This window comes from Rousettus aegyptiacus, unplaced genomic scaffold (genome assembly GCF_014176215.1).
Source record: "Rousettus aegyptiacus isolate mRouAeg1 unplaced genomic scaffold, mRouAeg1.p scaffold_m13_p_3, whole genome shotgun sequence".
Lineage (NCBI taxonomy): Eukaryota > Metazoa > Chordata > Mammalia > Chiroptera > Pteropodidae > Rousettus > Rousettus aegyptiacus.
The window spans coordinates 16,474,235-16,495,002 of record NW_023416306.1 but is presented as its reverse complement, the minus strand read 5'-3'; the positions used below and the strand labels follow the sequence as shown (position 1 = coordinate 16,495,002).

Genomic DNA, 20,768 nt, shown 5'->3' with positions numbered 1-20,768 from the left:
CATTAACAGATCCACATGTGTTGACCACATCTCCATTTCATAGATGAGAAGACTGAAGTTGGAAATGAAGTGACAAATGCTGGGATCTGGCCTTTGTTCTGCCATCCTCTTCCAACCAGTATTAATCCTGCCTTCAAGAAAAATCAGCCTATTCTTCCTCTATCTCTTCCATGACCTCTCAGCTTCAGGCTTCCTGCCATGCACACAGTAGGCACTCTATTCATGCCTGATGGAGGGAACTGAAAACAAATGAGCCAAAAGAACCTGTGGCAGAATGGCAGTAGCTCTGAGCTCCCTCGCCAGAGGCTGTCAGGAGAGATACCTGCAGCGGACAACTTGATCTGTGTGCTGAGCTGAGAGACAGGAACCCGTCCTCCCTGGACAAGGAGCACAATGTGAGCATGCAGGGACAGGAGCCTGAAAGAAGCCGGCTTAGGCCATCTCCACCTCCTCCCCAAGGCTTGACTGAAACAGATTTTGAGGCTTCAAATCAGAACCCCGCTGACTGTGGCCATAGCGCAATGAAAATTCAAATTCGACTGAAGAGTTTTATTGCAATTATAAATCTTTAATAGTCTTCCATGTCAGGTATGAAACTTTAATGGGCTTTTTTTTAGGGGTGGGGGTGCAAGTGAGCAATGTAGTTTTCATGAGACAATATTAGCTTTCTCAACAGTTCAGAAGTTAGTAAACCTCATCTACATTTAAAAAAAAAAAAAGGATTAAGGTAAAAGCTAAGAAGCTTCCTGGAGCAAGCTGGAGTTACAGGTAGGGTCTGGGGGAGCCCTTCATACAGCACTCTCTGGGTTAGTGCCCCACATGGCAAAAGCCAATCAGAAACACCATGGACAGAACTGGCAAAGCCAATGCTTGCTAAATTCGAGTATGACTTTTGCTTCCTTCTGGTTCCTTCTTCTGATGTTAGCACATCTATTTTCAGTACTTGCTTACTCTATTCAGGGTATGGACAGCACTCAATGAAAGCCTGCTCTAACCCCCAGGTCATCAATGGAAAAACTGAGGCCCAGAGAGGGGTAGGAACTTGCCCAAGGTCATTTCAAGGTCAGAGCTAGGGCAGAGAAGCCACTCCTGAGTTCTTAGCATAGGAGAGTCCTGCTTCCAAGAAAACACATCAGAGCAATCATAGAAGTCAAACTCAGGGGGAATGACAGCTACCCACCCCACTGAGTGCCTCCCGAGGTCAACGACCTCATACAATTTAGCTCTACACTTAACGAGCACCACACAAGGCATGGAATGGTATCCTGTTTTATAGATGAGGGCGGTGGGGCTCAGAGAGGTAAAGTCATTTGCTCGAAGCCACCCAGCAAGCGAGTAGCAGAGTAGGAGTTGAATCCAGCCCAGCTGCTATTCTGAGCCCCAGACTTTTACTTGCCTATTCATCATTTCAATTTAGATGACTCAAAGGCACTCTAAACCGGCTCTGTCAAAAGAACTTTCTGCGCTAATGAAATTGTTCTATATCTGCGCTGTCCAATACAGCAGCCACTGCTATTTAAATTAATGAAAATTAAATAAAATTAAAAATTCATTTCCCTAGTTATACTAGCTCCATTTTGATAGCCAAAGGAGACTGTGGCTGCCGTACTGAGCAGCACAGCTCTAAACGCTAGTGACCTGGACCGAAGCCTTAACCTCTTCCTATCCCCCCTCCCTCAGTGCTTGAGGCCCCAAACCTCCAAATCCACTGGGTCCATCATCAGGCCCACCGGATTTTACCTTCCTTTCCAAAAAGATCTCTAATCCATTAACTCCCCTCTGTCTCCACTAAATTCACTCTGGTCCCAGCCACCACAGTTTCTCGCCTGGACCACTGTCATGGCCTTCCTGACCCGCCTCCCTGCTCCACCCTTACCCTTACCACCCTCCAACACCCTCCGATGGTTAATTTTGTGTGTCAGCCTGACTAAGCTAAGGGATGCCCAGATGGCTGGGAAATCGTTATTTATGGATGTGTGTCTGAGAGTGTCTCTGAAAGAGGGCAGCATGTGAATCGGCAGACTGAGGAAAGAAGACCACCCTCACTGAGTGTGAGGGGGCATTGTCCAATCCACTGAGGGCCTGACCTGCACACAAAGGTGCAGGAAAGGAGAATTCACTCTCTCTGCTGGAGCTCAGACATCCCTCTTCTCCTGCCTCTGGATGTTGGGGCTCCAGTTCTCAGGCCCTAGGACTCGAACCGAGATTTATCGCATCGGCCCCACTTTTTGGCCTTTGGACTCAGACTTTCATAATCAGCTCCCTGGGTCTCAAGCCTTCTGACTCAGACTGAATTACACCCACCAGTTTGGCTGGTTCTCTGACTTGTAGACAGCAGGTGGTAGTATTTCTCAGTCTCCATAATTGCATGAATCAACTTCTATAATAAATTTTGTCTGTCTGGTCTGTCTGCCTATCTGTCTGTCTATCTATCTATCTATCTATCTATCTATCTATCTATCTACCTGTCATCTATGTTATTGGTTCTGTCTCTCTAGAGAGTCCTGACTAATAAACCTCTCTGTATAGCAAAGAGATTAATTTGAACAATTTGACTATAAATCTGATCTTTCACACCTTTCTTAAAACTCCCTCACTGACATCTAAGCTCCTTTACCTAGCCTAAGAGGGGTCTTACCCCGCTAATCCATCTCATGATACTTCTCCAGCTTTTTCCAAGCTATCCACACTCACCATCTCTCAGTTCTATGAATGGATGGAGCCCTTTCCCACCTCTGGGACTTTGCATATGCTGCTCTTCTGCTCAAAGGATTTCTCCTTCCATTCCTTACTGGACGACTTCTATTCAACCTTCAGATCGTAACTAAAATAACATCTCCTCCAAGAGGCCTTCTCTGATCATCTCTTCTAAGGCAGGTATCCCTAGTCCCCTTTCCCCCCACCCAGAGCACACTGCAGCACACCCTACAGCCCTCATCATGGCTTAAGATCATGCTAGACTGTACACATTAAGGTCAGGGCTTATGTACTGCAACCTCCTTGCTTGGCACATGGGAGGCACCCAACAAATGCCTGACAGCAGCAGTAAATGAGTGAAGAAATGATTAAATGAACCAACGATGAGCAGGCATACACATAAGCAAGCTAGTCCCCTCGCTCCTTTCGCTTTTTGCAGACAGGCAGGAGACATTTTCCATTTATGTAAAGGTTAGTTTGACAAGGCCAGGGAATGTAGGGAGCTGGGTACCCACAGCCTGGCTCTGTGCACTGCAGCAAAGAAAGAGTATCTAGTTTTTTCAATCAAATGGAAGGCAAAGAGGTAAAAACAGAAATTGCAATTTTGTTTTGGTTGGAACTGCACTCTGAAATATGGTGCACATTTACCCATCCCCTTGTTTTGGAATAGAGAAAACGGGGGTGAGGGGTAGAGATATCATGAACGCAAGGCCTCCACAGTCAGGGCAAAACTGGCCCGGAACCCAGCCTTTTCACCTGCTTCGTGCTGCTCTGCAGACCTGCAAGAATCAGAGCTCTCAAGTTCAAATCCACAGCCTTCATATACACAAACAGTGACCAGTCAGAAGCTGTACTAGCAGGGGAAACCCCATTTATAATAGCAACAGAAGAGATAAAATTCCTAGTAATAAAAATAATAATAAATTTGCAGCACCTATGTGATAAAAACTTTAAAAACTCAAAATGGGCTCAAAAAAATAGAAAAACAAACACACACAAACCTTGTTCTTGAATGGAAAGGATTCAGCATCAAGATGACTGTTCTCTCGGTTGAAAATTTAACCTTACCCCGCCCAAAAAATACCAATAAGCTTTTGTGAAACAAGCTGATATAAAAGTTTATGTGAAAAAATTAAAACTGCACATGGAGGAGGCTTAAATGCATATTGCTAGGTTGAAAGGAGCCAGTCTGCAAAGCCTACACACTGTAAGATTCCAACTATGTGACATCTGGAAAAGGCACAACTATGGACACAGTAAAAAGGTCCAAGACTGCCAGGATTCAGAGAAGGGGGGATGAACAGGTGGAGCACAAGGGATGGATGTTTAGGGCTGTATGATACTGTAATTGTGGATATATGACATTACATATTTGTCAAAACCCATAGAACATACAACGCCAAGAGTGAACCCTAATGTGAACTATGGACTTTAGTTAATAATAATATATCGATATTGGCTCATCATTGTAATAAATGTACCACTCTACTGCAAGATGTTAATAATAGGGGAAACTGTGTGTGGGCAGGGGTAGGGATGAGAGGAGGTATATGGCAACTCTGTATTTTCTGCTCAATCTTTCTGTTGATCTAAAACTGCTCTAAAAATAAGTCTATTAATTTAAAAAAATATTTTTAATAAAAAAAATCAAAATTCAAGAATGACTATGAAAACCCTGATAGAGAAGGGCTGCACAAGGAGGTGCCAGATGCTAAGACCTGCTCTAAAGCCTCTGTAATTCCAACAGGTGGCACTGATTCCTAACCAGACAGACAGGCAGGGGAACAGACTAGAAACGGGCCCAAGGACACATGGAAATGCAGTGGATGATGAAGGTGGCATCACAAATCTCTGTGGCAAAGATGAGCTTTTTAATACATAGCATTGGGATAACTCTGTAGCCATTTGGAAAGAGATAAATTGGATCCATATCTCATATCCTACGCAACAAAAATGCCAAACGGATCAGAGATCTAAAGAGAAAAATGTATTTACAAGTATTAAAGGAAAAAAATGGATAAACCTCTCTATTCTGGCCATAAAGAGAACTCAGATTCAGCGAAAGAAAAGATTGATAATTAAACAAGGTAACTGTAAAAAAAAAAAACTTTACAAGCAGAGTCAAAAAAAATGACAATGGATGAGAAAATATATTCAATATATATCACAGATAAGGGGATAATTAGCCCTAATACATAAATACTTCTTAAATTTTAGGGGGGGGGGAATCTAAAATCCTGACAGAAAAAGGATAACAAACAAAACATGAACAGGTTACAAAAAGAGACATAAAAAAGCAGTAACATAAAAAGATGGTCAACTTCACTCATAATAAATTGCAAAATAAAGCTACATCAAGATATCATTTCTCACCTATCAGATTGGAAACAACTGAAAACCTGACAAAGCCTGTCAGAGGGCTGTGAGGCCACAGGCGTGCTCATACATGGCTGGCGAGAAGTCAGGATGGAACAACCCTTATGGAGTGGAATTTCGCAAAATTGCGCTTTTGATCTAGAAATCCCACTTCTGAAAATTTACCCTGAAGATACACTTCCAAAAGTAAGATGTATATGCGCAGTTACTCGTAGTGGTATTGTTTGTAATTGTAAAATACTGAAAACAACTTAAATGCCCGCACAGAGAATGGCTGAATAAAGTATGGTAAAGACACACAGTGGAACACTATGCAGCTATAAGAAAAGACTGGCAAAGATTTCTGTGCACTGGCGTGAAGTGAATTCCAGAATATTAAATTATTTTTTTCGTAGGGGTTAATGATAATGTAAGCCAAAGCAACTGTTACAAGGTAGAAGGGTTAAATTTTAAAATTAAAGTGCAAAAAAAATACTTATAGCATATTGCCTTTCAAATAAGAAAGGAGAAAGTATACATGTACTTGCTTATTTTTGCAACAAAACAAAACCTCAGAACAAAACAGGAATAACCCCAAAACTAATTTATTTTGACAACTTGCAAGGAGTGGGTGGGAGTGGGTAAAATTGACATGAGAGAGAAGTGGTACTCTGAGTTTACCTTTTTTGTATAATTTTGATGTTGTAGTTACTCAAAAAGTAAAATTAACTAAATAAAGAAGAGGGATGCCCTATTGAATGTAAGCAAAAACAAATGAACCTATTTTTAATGAATAACAGAACTACGCTGAAAAAGAAAAAGAAATAACTGGCCCAAATAACACAGTCCTTTGACTCTAAAACCATGGTTTAAAGACAAAATGAATTGCAAACAAATCTGAAACTCAATTGAGCAGGTTTGTTTTTCAGAAGGGTATGCATTAGGCAATTATGAAACTACTTTTGAGTCTTGTAAGGTTGGGCAAGTGAGTAAATATATTGAACCATCTAGAAGAGAACCAAGTACCTCCTAAGGGTCAGCACTATGCTTGGTGTTGAGGATACAGTATGTACTGTATTAGCTTCATATAGCTACTGCGACAAATTACCACAAACTTAGTGGCTTAAAAGTATACAAACTTATTATCCTGAAGTTCTGGAGGTCAGAAGTCCTACATGGGTCTCAGTGGGCTGAGATCAAGATGTCAGCAGGGCTGAGTTCCTCTCTCGGGGTTCTGGGGCACAGTGTATTTCCTTCTTTTCCCAAGCTTCTTGAGGCCACCCACATTTCATGGCTGGTGGCCACATCCCTTCACCTTCAAAGCCAGCATCTTTAGGCCAAGTCCTCCTCTCATGGCCATCTCTCTGATTCTCTCTTCTGGTTCCCTCCTCTACGTTTAAGAACCCTTCTGATCACACTGGGCCCACTTGGATAATCCAGGATCATCTCGCTATCTCAAAGTCAGCTGATGAGCAATCTTAATCCATCTGTAATCTTTACTTCCCTTTGTCATAAAAAGTAACATATGTACAGGTTCTGGAGATTAGGATTTAGACATCTCTGGGGCTCCTTATTCTGTCTAGCATATGGGTGGTGCTCAAACATGGTGGACACATACAGTTAGCTGAATAGAAATGAACAGCAAAAGGCCTCCACCACCCCATCTGGGTGAGGAAGGGTTAACAAGGCATCTGGCACTTTGTTGTCAGTTGGAGTACACCTTGGTTCAAATCTGCTAAGAAATGTTTGACAAAATGGTGCAAACATCTTTGTAACTTTACTTCAAGGAATTAACTCCAAGAAGATCATCACGTTGATGCAAAACGAGAAGTTACAAAAACAATCCGGACCCCCTCCGAAATATCTAGGAACTGATCAGTCAGATACCATATGGTATATCCATAAAGTGATACTGTCAAGTCATTAAAAAATAATTTTGTGGAATGTGTATAACATATAATGATTTTTTCCAATTAAACCTTCTTTTAATTATAAAAACCAACATAACCATATAGTAGAAACAGTCAAACAGTAAAAAGGGGGTATATACAAACTATAAAAATCTTAGTTCCTCAAAGTCCCCTACCCTTAATAATACATCTCAGGCCCCCAGCACAAGACTCAGAAGTAACACCGTTTACAATTTCTTGGACATTTTCTCATGAACTCTGTTCACGTATGTATGTACAAATGAATGTATTTCTGAAAAAAAAAACAACAAAAATGAGATCATACAACACCACTCTGTAACTTCATATTTTGCAAATGTCTTCCTGATATGGAAAGATCGTAATGCTGCATTGTCATGGAGGGTTGAGGGGAAAGCAAAAAGTCTGATCCCAGTTTTGCTGAACTGTCTTTATCTACATCACATTCCATGTGAGTGTAACAGTCCGGCAGGACACACACCAAACCTGTTACACTAGTTTTTCTTTAGGTGTAGGACTTGTAACATCTTCTACAATGAATAATGCATTACTTTTGAATTCGGATTTTTTAGCATTATCTTAAAATTGTCCATCTAATGTGGTCTTCGACTGCATTAAAGGGGCTGGGAAGAAATATGCCAAAATATTCACAGGATTGCCTCTGAGTGGTGAATACTAAAAAATTTTGATGTCAAGCTCTTTATTCATTTTCTCTGCTCTCTGGATTGTGTATAAAGACCATAACATTGGGGGAGGGAGACCTAAAAATAAAAGTAAAATGTGTCCAGGAAGGGCATGACATGAAACATCCCCCTCAATGTTTGGGGAAGAATGACCCAGGCCCTCCACTGCTCTGCTGCGCTACCTCCGAGAAGCGCCTTCTGTATACCACCCAGGCCAATCCATGTCTCTTGGTAATTTGGGATAAGTCACTCCTGTCCCCTACTGGACTCTGCAGCCTGCTAGCACAGATAGACTTGAAGGTGGTTTGACTCCTTCTAGAAAGATCTTCTGAGGTTTCTCTCATTTGTTGCTCCTTTTAAAAACTTATTCCCATTGAAAACAACTAAACAGCTGATTTCAAGGGAATGGTTAGGTAAATTATAACTCAGCCACGAGATGGAATGTTATCATGCAGGTATCACAAGGCACACTTAAGTGTTTAATTATGTAGGAAAATGCAAGTGAAAAATGCGGGATGCAAAATAGTATATGCTATATAATATCCATCATGTAGAAAAGCACAGAGAGAGAAACCAAAGAGGCTACATCAGGATGCTAACAGATAGGAACGACCCAAATGTCTATTGGCTCACGAGTAAATAAACAAAATGTGGACTAGCCATATGACAGAATATTATTCAGTCGTAACAAGGAATTTACTGATGTATGCTACGACATTAAGCTAAGTAGAAGGAGCCAGACACAAAGGCCACATTACCATGACTCATTGATATGAAATACCCCAAACAGGCAAATTAGAGACAGAAATGGAGAATGACTGCTTAATGCGTACAGGAATTTTTTTGAAGGGGGTTAATGAAATGTTCTGAAATTAGTGATGATGGTTGTACAACCCTGTGAATATACCAAAAATCACTGCTTTGTACACTAAAAAAGGGTGATTTTTATGATACGTGAATCGTATCTTAAAAAAATATGCTAATAAAGGATGACTCGAGGAGGTAGGATGTCTGGGTCCATTTACTTTCTGTATGTGTCTGTATGTATCATGTATTGAATCTATTACTTCAGTAGCTAAAAGTTATTAAGACTAAAAAGAAACTAAGTTCCCCAAAGGGTCTGGGTTAATTGTTCAAGAGCATGGCCCCACCCAGGTTGTTGGACACCCAACCTCTGAAAGCTGCTGACCAAGTGAACGCTCCTACGAAATGGAAGAACAGGTTGACCTCAGATCCAGCAAACCATGTATGTCCCCGACGCGCGGGCATTGACCTTGACATGGCCACGTGTGGAGCCAGAAGGGCAACTGACTGCTTGCTGACCGTACTGGTCAGCCTCCACTTAGCATTTCCAGGCCCCTCGCTCAGCCACTTGAGAAGGAGAGATTCGAAATAAATCTGCAGCCAGCCCTGCCAACCATCTCCCTCAGAGGGACAGCACAGGTCTTGGTGGCCCTGGGTACCTGAATGAATGCTCTCACTCTTTTTTGTGACCCGGGCAAGCCACAGCTGGGCTCCTCCTCTGAAGAGCCTCCCTGTGGACCCTAAGCGTTTCTCTTTTGGGAAATAGCCTGCCTGGGAGCAATTACTGCCCTGGCCTGGCGGGGGCCCTTTAAAAACCAAGCGGTGGGACTGAGCAACTTGAACTCTTGCAATTTATTAAACACCTATTCAGAGACCAGTTCACAAAGAGGCCAGTTCGGCTAAGAGAGTATCCTACAGAGGATGTAGAATGTGACACAGCCAGTGGGGAGAGGCTAAAACAGTTGCCCAGCTGTGCCAGGTTTCTTGGGGGAAAAATTCACCTCCTGGCTCCCTGGGAAAGCTGTGCATCCTCACTGCGGACTCATTATCAGATGCCATTACAAGCCAGCCTCACCCGCCAGCATCCACACTCACGTGGATAATGAAACTCATTCACAACCATCATAGCTACCGTTTTGGGGGTGCTTATCACGTGCCAGAGGCTGGACTTTACACGTATAGGTCACTGAACCCTGATAATGTAGCACCTGGGACATAGGTGGAGGTACTATTATTATCATTATTGTAGAGAGTCTGGAATCCAGAGGCAGCACGGTTCCTCCTCCGCTGTCCCTGAGAAGGGAAAGGAAGCAAGATGCCTTCTCTGAGGTTCATGGCTCAGGGACCCCTGCCCAGGAGCACAAGGTGGCCGGCCACCGCACCTCAGGGAGAGGCAGCCCCGAGGACAAGCTCTGGAAGGGAGGCAAGCCCATCTTCCAAGCTGGAGCTCAGCCATCACATGAAAGTTATTAAAGAGCCAGGGGACTGTCGAGTCCCCATCACAAGCAGGGGCTGCTTTGCCATGATTCCTCCCAGTGGGGCGGGGGGAGGGGAGGGTGGGAAGGAGGGGGCTCTGTGGGACCGGGGCTGGTATGCCAGCGAGGAACTGGAAGGAACAGCCTTGGGTTTACTCCCTCCTGGAGGGGTAACACGAGACTGCCCCTATGTCCAGGAGGCAGGACCCGGGATGGAAACTGCAGGGCTGGGTGTCAGAGGGGAGAGCCAGGCCGACCACCCTGGCCAGCACCTTCCTGTGACCTTGGACAATGGGTATGAGAAAGGGGTGCTATTAGTATCATTATCATTAATTTTCTCCAGATAACACTTTCTTGCTGAAGTACAGCTTTAGTCACAGATTCTTATTTAAAGAAGCTTAAAAGTTGAGCTAGACTCTTGCTCTCACGTGGCGATGGCGCGCGTGCACCCATCTTGGCCGCAGGTCTCTCTTCCTGCCCCTAGCAGACATTCTTGAGTGATCCTGAGCTTGAGGCAAGCATTATTCCTTTCAGAGCCCAGTTGCAACCACACAGTACAAATACTTCTGCAGCCGCACTAATTAAATGGTGCTGCCATGCAAGATATGTATTATTTGCTGCCCTGGGGAACAAAAGAGCATTGGATTTGAAGGCAGAGAAAAATGGACCAAACCCTTCCCAATGTAAAATAAAAACTGCCGTGCCACCCCTAGGCGTTCTGACTTCTGTGCTCCGCTGTCCCCCTCAACTGCAACGCACGGTGGCAAGCACAAGGCCTCGGAGAGCCCTGCATTCAAATCACAGATTCTCTGCCAACTAAGAACATGTTTCGGGGCAAGTTGCTTAACTTCACTGAGTCTCAGGTTCTTCATCCATAAAATGGAGATGGCGACAATCAGAACCTCCTCTTGGGGTCATGGTGAGGAAAGAACAGGATGATTCAGAAAGCACCTGGACGGAACCGGGCTGTTCGTGATTGGTCAGTAACTGCTTTCATGCCGTGGTGATTACGTAGACTTCGGAAACATCACACTGAGTCTTTTGCTTTCCATCAGTTTGCAAGGGGAAGCCCTTTGAAAGTTCTGTAGGAGCCACTGGGGTTGGCCGGAGAAGGTGTGAGGAAAGAAGTGGGAACAGGACTTCTGTGACTAAGCAGCGGACCCGCCTGAATTCCGATCCCAGCTCCTCCACCTACTAGCTGTGCGACCTTGGGCATGTTACTTAACTTCTCTGGGCCTCAGCTGCCATCCCTAAAATGGGGGTGATACTAATGCCTCGTTGCTGGGAGGACTAAACAACTCTGGGCAGGCAGAGCACTCACTAAGTACCAGGCTGGAACGGAGGGAGCAGTCCCCAAATGCTGCGATCGCTATTATTATCACCATCGATTAGAAATACCTGGAAGCCTGCTCTGCCTTCACTTCCTTCCTACTGTTATCACCATGACTACCCTCATGCTGCCGTATCTTCGGCATTTCCACCACGCTTTCACTTAAACACATGCTGAATGGCCATAAGAATCCTCCAGGTTTCGAGTCCAAAGGCAGAGTGCGTGGAGACGTTGGGCCAGTGTCGCCGCTGTGATGACAGCAGAATCACAGAGGGCCGAACGCCTGGCAGCCAACGGCTGTCGGTCCACTTGTTTTCTCCATCACACAAGTTCAGGGGTATAAGGCCTAGTGACTAATGAGAGGTTCTGGGGCTGCTCCCTACTCCAGCTCTACCACTTCCTTGCTGTGTTACCTTGAGTACGTTATGACCTCTCTGAGCCTCAGTCTGCTCATCTTTCAGTGAAGTACAGGATTGTTTAAGGACTCATTTAGGTGAGACAAAGGAAAAAAAAAAAAAAGGGCTTAGCCAGTCTAGACTTATCACCCAGTGAATGTTCGCTGTCACCATTTCTCTCACCGATGCTCGGTGGGTAGGTACATCACCTGGGGGTACCAGCAGCCTTCACTGCCTGCGTCTCCCACTCCCGCCCAACCCGTTCGACACAATTTCCGTGCAGAATGCACCTGAGGACCACGTATCCAGGTGCTGCATCGCACACACCTCGCTCTGTTCCCCAGACAAATGCCTGTGGTGCTCCATCACCAGAAGGATCCACGGGGCCCCGAGGTGCCCGGGGAGGGACACAGCCATCCCCCTTTGCCACCCAGCCAGCGAGGCTCTCTCCAAAGCCTGCTCTAGGAAGAGGACAAAAACGAAGGGCACGGGGCACATTTTGTCATTTCTCCTTTATGTGTTTTCTCTCCCTGACTGCAGAAAGAGAACATTAGAGGTATTAAATTTCAATAGTGAAGAATGATAATAACAGCACCTCTGAAATATACTTTTGCTACATTTTTGCGCTTCTACTTTTGAGGGAGCCCATCTCCATACTCCGAAGTGGCAACAACTTAGTCAAAGTCTTATAAATCTGAGATGTCAGGTTTTGATCTGAGGAAGGAAGCAATTTTCTAAGAAGCCGATGGGTGTGTCATAAAAGGAACAGAATGAATAAGCAGGTTCCCCAGGACGCTGTGTGTACAACAGGCCAGATAGAAAAAGGTCTGGAAGGACATGCCAACTGCTGAGCCACGTCCTGGAGCTGGACAGCAGCAGGGGAGGAAGGACCCACTGCAACACAAGGCAGGGTCTTATTTGACTTTTCCACAATTAGCAAGTATTATGTTTACAATTAGAGGGGGGGAAAAAATCAAGATTTAAAAAAATATATGTATTACATTTGGCTTAGTTGGTACCTCCAGGGTTACCCACTTACAAAACATATTGGTAGAGATACTTTGAAACTATGCAAAAAAAAAAAAAAAAATCCTGTTTCTGCTTAAACTTCTGCCTACTATTTAGCATCCATGGGTGCATTTTGCTTCTGGCAATTATCACTGTAATGGTGATGTGCTCTTATTTTTTTCTACATTTATTTATTTATTCATTCAGTTCTTTGTGTAACTACATTAGTATGGACTCATGGATATTTATTGTATTCCCCTCTGGGCACTGGGAGCTCTTCAGGTGAGCACTATACACATTTGATATGCTGATTGGCTGGCTGACTGATTTGGCAGCACATCCTTGCTTTCCTGTACCACTTCGGGCTCATCTTGTACCTTCTCTACCCTAGACCTGGAATCAACCACTCCTACAAACAGCCCAGGGTCTTTTTATTTGAGAATAGTACTTAGAAACTAAGATCTGGGTGCTAGGTATACCCATTTGAATTGGGATGTTCCTGCCTCTAGCCCCTCTCTATGGATAGAGAATTATACGTATACTCACTCATGCACACACACATACACAAATTCTATTTACGTCTGTATCTACCTGTGTGTGCACACGTATATATTTTCTCCTTTTTGTACATGAGTCCATATTGATACCTCTGACCACTGGCCAAGACAAAAGGGGCCTCTCACCCTGGGATGACCTCAGGGTGGAGGCTGTGGGACAGGGCAAGATCTGGGACAACCAGACTGGGCTTCAGAAGCTTAGTGATTTTTAAGAAGACTCAATGTCTTTCGTTTCCTCTCTCTGCATTCTTTTGAAATTTGGTCAACAGAGTACGGAGAAGGTGGTAGGGCTAAGCACACGGCCTTTGAAGGGCCGGAAGGGCTAAGGCCCAATCCTTGTGTGATCCTGAGCAAATTACTGTACCTCTCTCAGCCTCAGCTACTTACCTATTAAACACTGCTATTAATGCCCACCATAGGGCTATTGGGAGGAATAAATAAACGTGTAGCTAAAGCGTTTAGCACAGAATCTGATTCATAATAACTGGTTAATAAATAGCAAGTGCTATCATTATTATTAGTTTTAAATGCTAGTCAATCTCGGCTGTCCTCAAAGGAACGAACACGGTTTTATGGTCCGTTCTTTGGTGGAGTTTGAAGCTGTGGGGGTGGGGGCAGGTGCAACGGAATAAGAGAGGTCTAAAGGTACAAAGGTACGTGCCGAAGGGGAAGCCAGCCCCTACCGGGAGAGTGGGCGTCCCACCCGGCCACCCATGGAAAACATGCTGGGCAGTGCCTGACCCCTCTCCACGGAGCTTCTCTTCCTAGCAATGGACTTGCCCCTCCCCTGGGCCCACACCGGGCCCTCAGGAGCTAAGTGAGCGCTGGGAGCCGCGCAGAAGGCAGCACTTTCACCCCTAGAACACTCTGCACAGCAGCAGGGAGCTCTATTTACAAATAAAGCCTGTTCTCGGCTCCGCCACCCACACAGCCAAGCCCCTTTATTCCACTTCCACATGCCTAAGTCTACTGAAAATACACTGGCAATAAACGGAATTAATCAGCCCTGGATGCCCGAGTGAGTGTAGGCAGGTGTTTGCACACCAGAAGACCTTGGAAGGGAAAGTAAAATAGTGGCAGAGAATATAAAGTGCTTTACCGCAGTGGGCACTGAAGACGGAAAGGACCTGACTGAAGGTGGCATTTTATGAGCAAATAAAGCCTTTGACGGCTTGCAGTTGAGAAGCAAGTAAAGTGACTGGAAAACTTCTACGGAATATTTCTCCTCTGCCTTGTTTCGAAATGGAAATTGCTTCATCGTTGCTGTTTCCAGTGATTATAAAAGTCATACTCGTTCCATTGAGACAGCGCATAAGGACGTAGAGAATAGTGAAACTCACCGGTAATCTCATTATGTCAAGATCACCACCGCTGACATTTTGGTACGAGTAGTCAAAGATGTTTCTCTGCGCATATTTTTATGTCCATAGACAATACGAATGAGATCCTGTCAGGTGCTTTTGCAGCTTGTGCTTCCCACTTAACCAAAAAACACGGACATCCTTGAGATACACATATCTCAGGCCAGAAACTAGCATGGCCTCGCTCTCTCTCTCTCCTGTGTACACTGCCTCCCCCTTCCTGGTAACGCAGACTCAATCGGGATGTTTTCATCACCCATAAAGTATGGAACCCGTTTGCGTGTTTCCTGTCACCGAGGATGCCGCCAATGTCATCATACAACATCCTCTCTAGGAGGGACCAGATGAAAACTGCTCTCGGGCCTCAGGTGGAGGAATAACCAGGCTTCGCAAGCATAGCCGGTTTGTCTTCATCTTGCAAATGTCTCTCACCAGCTTCCCTCCTTGTGTTGGCTGCCCGGAAGCTCAGTGCCAAATCCGTGTCCTGCCTGTAGCTGCGTTTGTAGCCCACATAGCAGGTGTTCCGGTTTACTCCACGTTTAAAACTGCCTTCGATCTTTTTTTTCCTTTTTTTTTCTTTTTTTGTAATTTTGGGGGGAAATAATGAAATTAAAACTGCATACAGGCTAAATGCAATGTCGTATGCTGGAATGGACTGTACCCTAGACAAGAAAAAGGGCATTAGTGGGAAAACGGTGAATAAAGTCAATAGTTGGTTTAGCAGCATTCTACCAATGTTAGCTTCTTAGTCTTGATAAATGTACCCTGTTTATATAAAATGTTACCATTAGAGGAAGCTAGATGAAGGGGAATCACCTTTGCAACTTTTCAGTAGATCTAAAATCATTCCAAAATAACAGTTTTATTAAACGTAATCTGCATACAGAACATTATGAGATTGTTTCCTCTCGGAGCCATCTTAACATGGTATCATCTTAACCCGCTCGAAGCATAGCTGATGCTCAGACCCAGGGCATTTCAGAACCAGCTAGACCCAACAAACCTTTGTAGAGCATCTACTACTCCCTGCCTGGTTACAAGCAAAGTTCTAGAACCAGAATGCTGATTCCTGGATGGGAATCCAGCTTTGCCTCTTACTAGCTGTGCAACTCTTGAATCTCAGATACTGTGCCTGCAAAATGAGCTAACAAAATAATGTATTTTGCAGGGGTGTCTTGGGAAAGAACAGACTGTCTCAGTCAGTTCCAGCTGTATAACAAAGTACCCCAGACTGAGGGGCTTTATAAACAACAGACATTTATTCCTCCCAGTTGTGGAGCCTGGCTCTCTGAGATCAGGGTGCCAGCAGGGTGGCGTTCTGGTGAGAATCTTCTTGTGGCTGCAGACTGCTGACTTCTCCTATGTCTTCACATAGTGGAAAGAGGGCTAGAAATCTCTCCCATTCATGACCTAAGCACCTCCCAAAGGCCCCATCTCCAACCACGATCACACTGAGAATTAGGGTTGCAATGTACGAATCTATATGTTCAGTCCACAACTTACACTCAGTAAATTTAACCTTTGTCATTAATGTTATTGTTAGTTCATCCTCCTTTCATCTTTCCGGTAATCCTGAGAAAAACATATTACTTAATTATGATTACCTGAGAAAGGAAGGGAAGCTCAGAGAGGTGAAGGGACTCACCAGGGTCACACAGCTATTAAAGCAAAAGCAGCAAGCTAGGATTTGAGCCCTATCTTCCCGACTCCAAACCCAGAGCTCTTCCCACCGCAATGTATTTCCTAACAGAATCTGATAGCTGCCCCGTCTCCCTACCGCTCCAGTCCATCCACCATGCCGTGGCTCAGGGGACCCCCTGAACACCACTCAGATCCACCCTGGCCTTTTCTTCACATCTGTGTAGAGGTCCAGATTCCCCCACATTGATGGGGTATTCGAGGCCCTTTGTTACGAAGGTACAATCTCACCTTGTGCTGCATTCCCCGACCTCGCATGCAGGCTAGTCATCCATCCAGTCACCCACGGTCGAACCACATGGCTCCTTCAGTGATAGTCGTTCTTCTCCAGTCCCTGTATCCATCGGCCTCTCTCGGTCTGCAAGGCCTGGCTCACTGCTCCGTGTCACTGCTGCCTTGGCATCCCTGGCACCAGGATTTAGTCCAAACACACACTGCCATACATTTAGGTGATCTGCGTCCTGGGTCCAGTGTCCTTGTGAGCAGTCTCTGCCTCACTTCCTATACCTCCCCAAAGCTCTGAGCGAGGTCCTGGCCCCCCTCGGCAGGGCAGTGCAGGGTAGTGGTTAAGGCCATAGTTTTTGGAATTAAGTCTGCCTGGGCTCAAATCTTGCTCTGCATCCGTCAACTGTGTGACCTTGGGCAAGTCTGTTTAAACTCCCTATGCCTCAGTTTCTCCAACTGAAAGATGTGGGCGATAACAACCTACCCCACAGGGCAGCACGAAGGTTCAATGATATGATCTGCGTGAAGTCAATTATAAATGCTGGACACACAGTTAGCCCTCTTTAAAGTGTGAGTTACTCATATTAGGCCAGTGATTGCTGGTTGCCCTGGATGGAATGCTGGCTTTGAAGCTGCCCCAGTGCAACCCCAACCTGCTCGCGGCTTTCTCTCCTCTTCCCTCTCCATGCACCATAATAAACCCTGAGTCAGGGCCATCGCAGTCCATTAGCAGTGTTTGCAAAACAGCACCCACGAAGAGCTCGGGCTGGCCCACTGCCCAGCACCACGTGGGAGGCCACCCTATGCTGAGGACAGCTAGGAGAATTTGGGGCGTGGGAGATGGGGGCACGCCTCCTGTCGCTTGCTCTGAGCTGTGAATTAGAGGCATGTAGCCAGGGGAAGGCTCCCAGCTGGGACCCGTCCCTAAGGTGGGTGCTGATTGCTCTGCTGGAAGTCTGACTGCAAAGAGCACCACGTACAGATGGTTCCCTCGCCCACCCAGGCACGCAGCCCGGCACCTCATCTCCTGCCATGGGAGTCGGGAGCATCTCACCTTGAGCCCGCCGCTTTCGGCTTCAGAGCCCGGGTCCACGCCAGTGATGTAAATGCCCAGGCCGTACTCTGCTCCCCCGCGGATCGTGAGGCCCAGGGACCGGCCATCCCCCAGTACCAGGTTCACCTGCAGGAGGGACAGGAGACAGCATTCGAAGGCCTGAAGGGCACCGCGAACTTCGGGGGCAGCTGGCTGCAGGCCCCCTCCCAAGCCCTGAAGGGCAACTGATTCAGGCCTGCAAGATCCCCTGGAACATTCTGGTTTGTGCCCCAGCTCTGACTGGCTGAGTGACCTTGAGAAAGTCCCTCTTCCTCCCCGGGCCACAGTTACAAGAGCTGTAAAAGGAAGGTGCTGAAGAAGATGACCTCTAGGGGCCTCCTGATGCTAACACATCCTAGAGTGCCTCAATGCTTCAGGTGTCACGTGACCCCAGGGGGCCCACAGACTCTCATTGCCTCCGCTGGCTGCCCTTGATTACGCCCCTTCCGTCGGCGAACGCCTGCTCAGGCCCTGGGGTCTCCACCCAGGTTCCCGCACCTTCCGTTCTCCTTCCTTGGGATCAAGGCTAAGTCCAGGCTCGGGCGCCACAACCTGCCACCCAAGAGGCCCCGTGCCTTGACTAGGGGTGTGTGAGTTGGTCGAAGTAGCTTCCTGGAGAAAGCGATGACTCTGATGAGATCAGGGAGTGAGCAGGAGTCACCAGGCAGGGGCAGGGCAGGAGGGAGGGGCCTTCCAGGGACACAGGACAGCATGTGGGGAGCATGCTTTGGTGGAGGTAAGTGGAGGCGAGTCACTGTGAGCAGAGCTGGGAGTGCTGAGGGGGGAGGGGCAAGGCTAGGGAGGATAGGCAGGAGAGGCCAGGGTCAGATCTGGAACCTTCGGGAAATGTGTGTGCCTTGGGAATGGAGGGGAATTTATGGAAAAGGAGGCCAGAACAGCTGGACCTCACCCACAGGGGCAGAAAACATCCTGCGAAAAGGTAGGACTCAGTAGCATACAAGGGATCCAAGGAGAGCCCACTGCGTCCCTGGGCATCGGGGAAGGGCAAATGTCACAGAATTAGGGAAGGCACCCAACCAACTTCCTATTTCCGAAAAGTCATTCACCTGAGTCATTCACCACGGGGTCTGGATCAGCCACCAGGAGAAGACTGTTGCATATGTCACTTCATACTTTGACCACCCTAGAGGTCAGGGTGCAGGTAATCAAGTTCAAACTGCCCAGCTGGGGGCTGTGCTGTGTGACCTCTGGCAAGTTACTTAACTAACAACCTCTCTGTGCCTCAGTCTCCTTGCCTACAAAATGAGGATGAAAATAGTATCTGCCTTATAAGGTTACTGTGGAGAGGATCGAATTAAGAGACAAACATAGGCTAGTCTCTGGCCCACAGTAAATGCTCAATAGATGTTAGCGGTTGTTGGTGCCACATTGCACATGACAAAAACCAGACAAGGCCACATGGCCACACCTGGCTCCCACCAACTGGCAGACCGTTGTTGGGAGAGAGCCCAGTAGAGCCCAACAGACTCTGTGGGGTTTGTTTCTGAGACTAGAGACTCTGTGACATGTTGGGGAGGCCCATCCCAAGAGGGCCAGGGCCAGGCAGTGCTGCCCAACGAGGTGACCCCAGCCCCAAAAGTCTGGAGCCAGCTCCTAGTTTGCTCCTCAGAAAGAACATAAGTAAGGAGAGCACTTGTGAGGCCCGCAGAGCTCTTGGGGACCCTCGAGAGCTGTTACCCATTAGTGTCAGAGAGACAGATGTTCTCCTGGAAACAGGAGGCTCTAAGATCCTTGAGGTTGGATTTGAAACAAAAGCCCAGCCCTTGTGACCTGTCCCTCCCTGCCCGAGGTTAGCACCAGCTCCAGGACTGAGATAGGTTTGAGGCGACCTGGGCTCAAGGCTCATCCTGATCCCCCATCACATGCAGGGCTGTGTGACTGGGAGGTGACAGTGTGGTGGTTACGTGCGCAGGCTCCGGAGCAAGACTTCCCCTCTCTGGGCCTGTTTTCTCATGGAGAAAGTAAGCACGGCCCTTCACTGGGTTCCTGTGAGGAACGAACGGGTCTGTCTACGCGGAGCATTTGGAAGCACGCCTGGCACAGCAGAAGCTCAGAAAACACTGGTGATTTTTATATTTCTTCCAAATGGCCCTCTCGGGCAAGCCATCTGGCTAAGCTTGCACAGGTACGACCTGTAAAGAATGACGAGGTCTTCCTCATGGACATGATGAATACAGGCTACGCCACAGGCTGGGACAGGCCGCGCAGACGTAAGCGGTCAGTGGTACTCCATCCAAACACTAACCGAGCCCCAAGTCTGTGCCAGGCCTTGTGCTGGGCCCAGATTCAGAGGAGAATCTCACCTGGCCCCTGTCCTCAGAGGAGCCCCAGGGCTGGAGTGCTGACTGCTGATGGCTCATAGCTGAGGTCCTCCTGAGACCTGCCTCACCTGAGGTGACACCCCTCCCTGGAGCAGATTCCATCCAACGAGTAGATGAGGGAGAAAGGCCAACCTCTGCCTCAGGACAACTCTGCAGGGCCACCCAATGTCCAGAGCACCGTGGGACTGGCCGAGGCCTCTTCTGTGAAGGGATCGTAGTCCATTCCCCTCCCTGCCCAGCCCTGCCGGCCTCATGCCTTTCCCAGTGTTGATCCCAGGGCACTACGTTGCTGCCGTAATCAATGATTACAAATTTAGGAGCTTAAAATAACACAGACAGCACTGTATTCCTTCCAGAGGCTTTGAGGGGAACCTGTTTCCTTGCCTTTTCTGGCCTCTAGAGGCCACACACATTCTTCGGCTCACGGCCCCACCCTCCTCCTTCAAAGCTAGTAGCATCATAGCGTCTTCTGATCTCTCTGTTCCTGATATTAGGTCACCTTTTTCTGATTCTGATCCCTCTGCCTTCTTCTTCTAAGGATGCTTGTGATCACGGTGGGATCCTCTGGATAATCCAAGAGAACCTCCCCATCTTGAGCCTCTAATTTAATCACATCTGCAAAGTCCATTTGCCACAGAAAGTGACATCTTCACAGGCTCCAGGAATTAGGGGGTGGACCTCGGAAGGGAGTCATTATTTTAACGCGGAGACTTTCCTACAAACATCTTTCAAGGAGTCCATTCCTGGGAGCCTGACCTCGGGCAGAGCCTCTCTGAGATATGACCTTAGAGCCCTGAAGGCTGAGGGGGTCAGCCAG

The 20,768-nt window shown here is 46.8% G+C and overlaps 1 protein-coding gene across 4 annotated transcripts in view; it reads right to left on the bottom strand.

Annotated features, from left to right (window-relative positions):
- The window catches only part of WHRN (whirlin), a 79,050-nt gene that overhangs the window by 27,986 nt on the left and 30,296 nt on the right, over positions 1-20,768 (bottom strand). For all 4 annotated transcript variants that reach the window (XM_016152579.2, XM_016152589.2, XM_016152599.2 and 1 more), the window contains exon 3: positions 17,571-17,696. In XM_016152579.2, the coding sequence (XP_016008065.2) occupies positions 17,571-17,696 (126 nt within the window). The remainder of the gene's footprint in view (positions 1-17,570; positions 17,697-20,768) is intronic.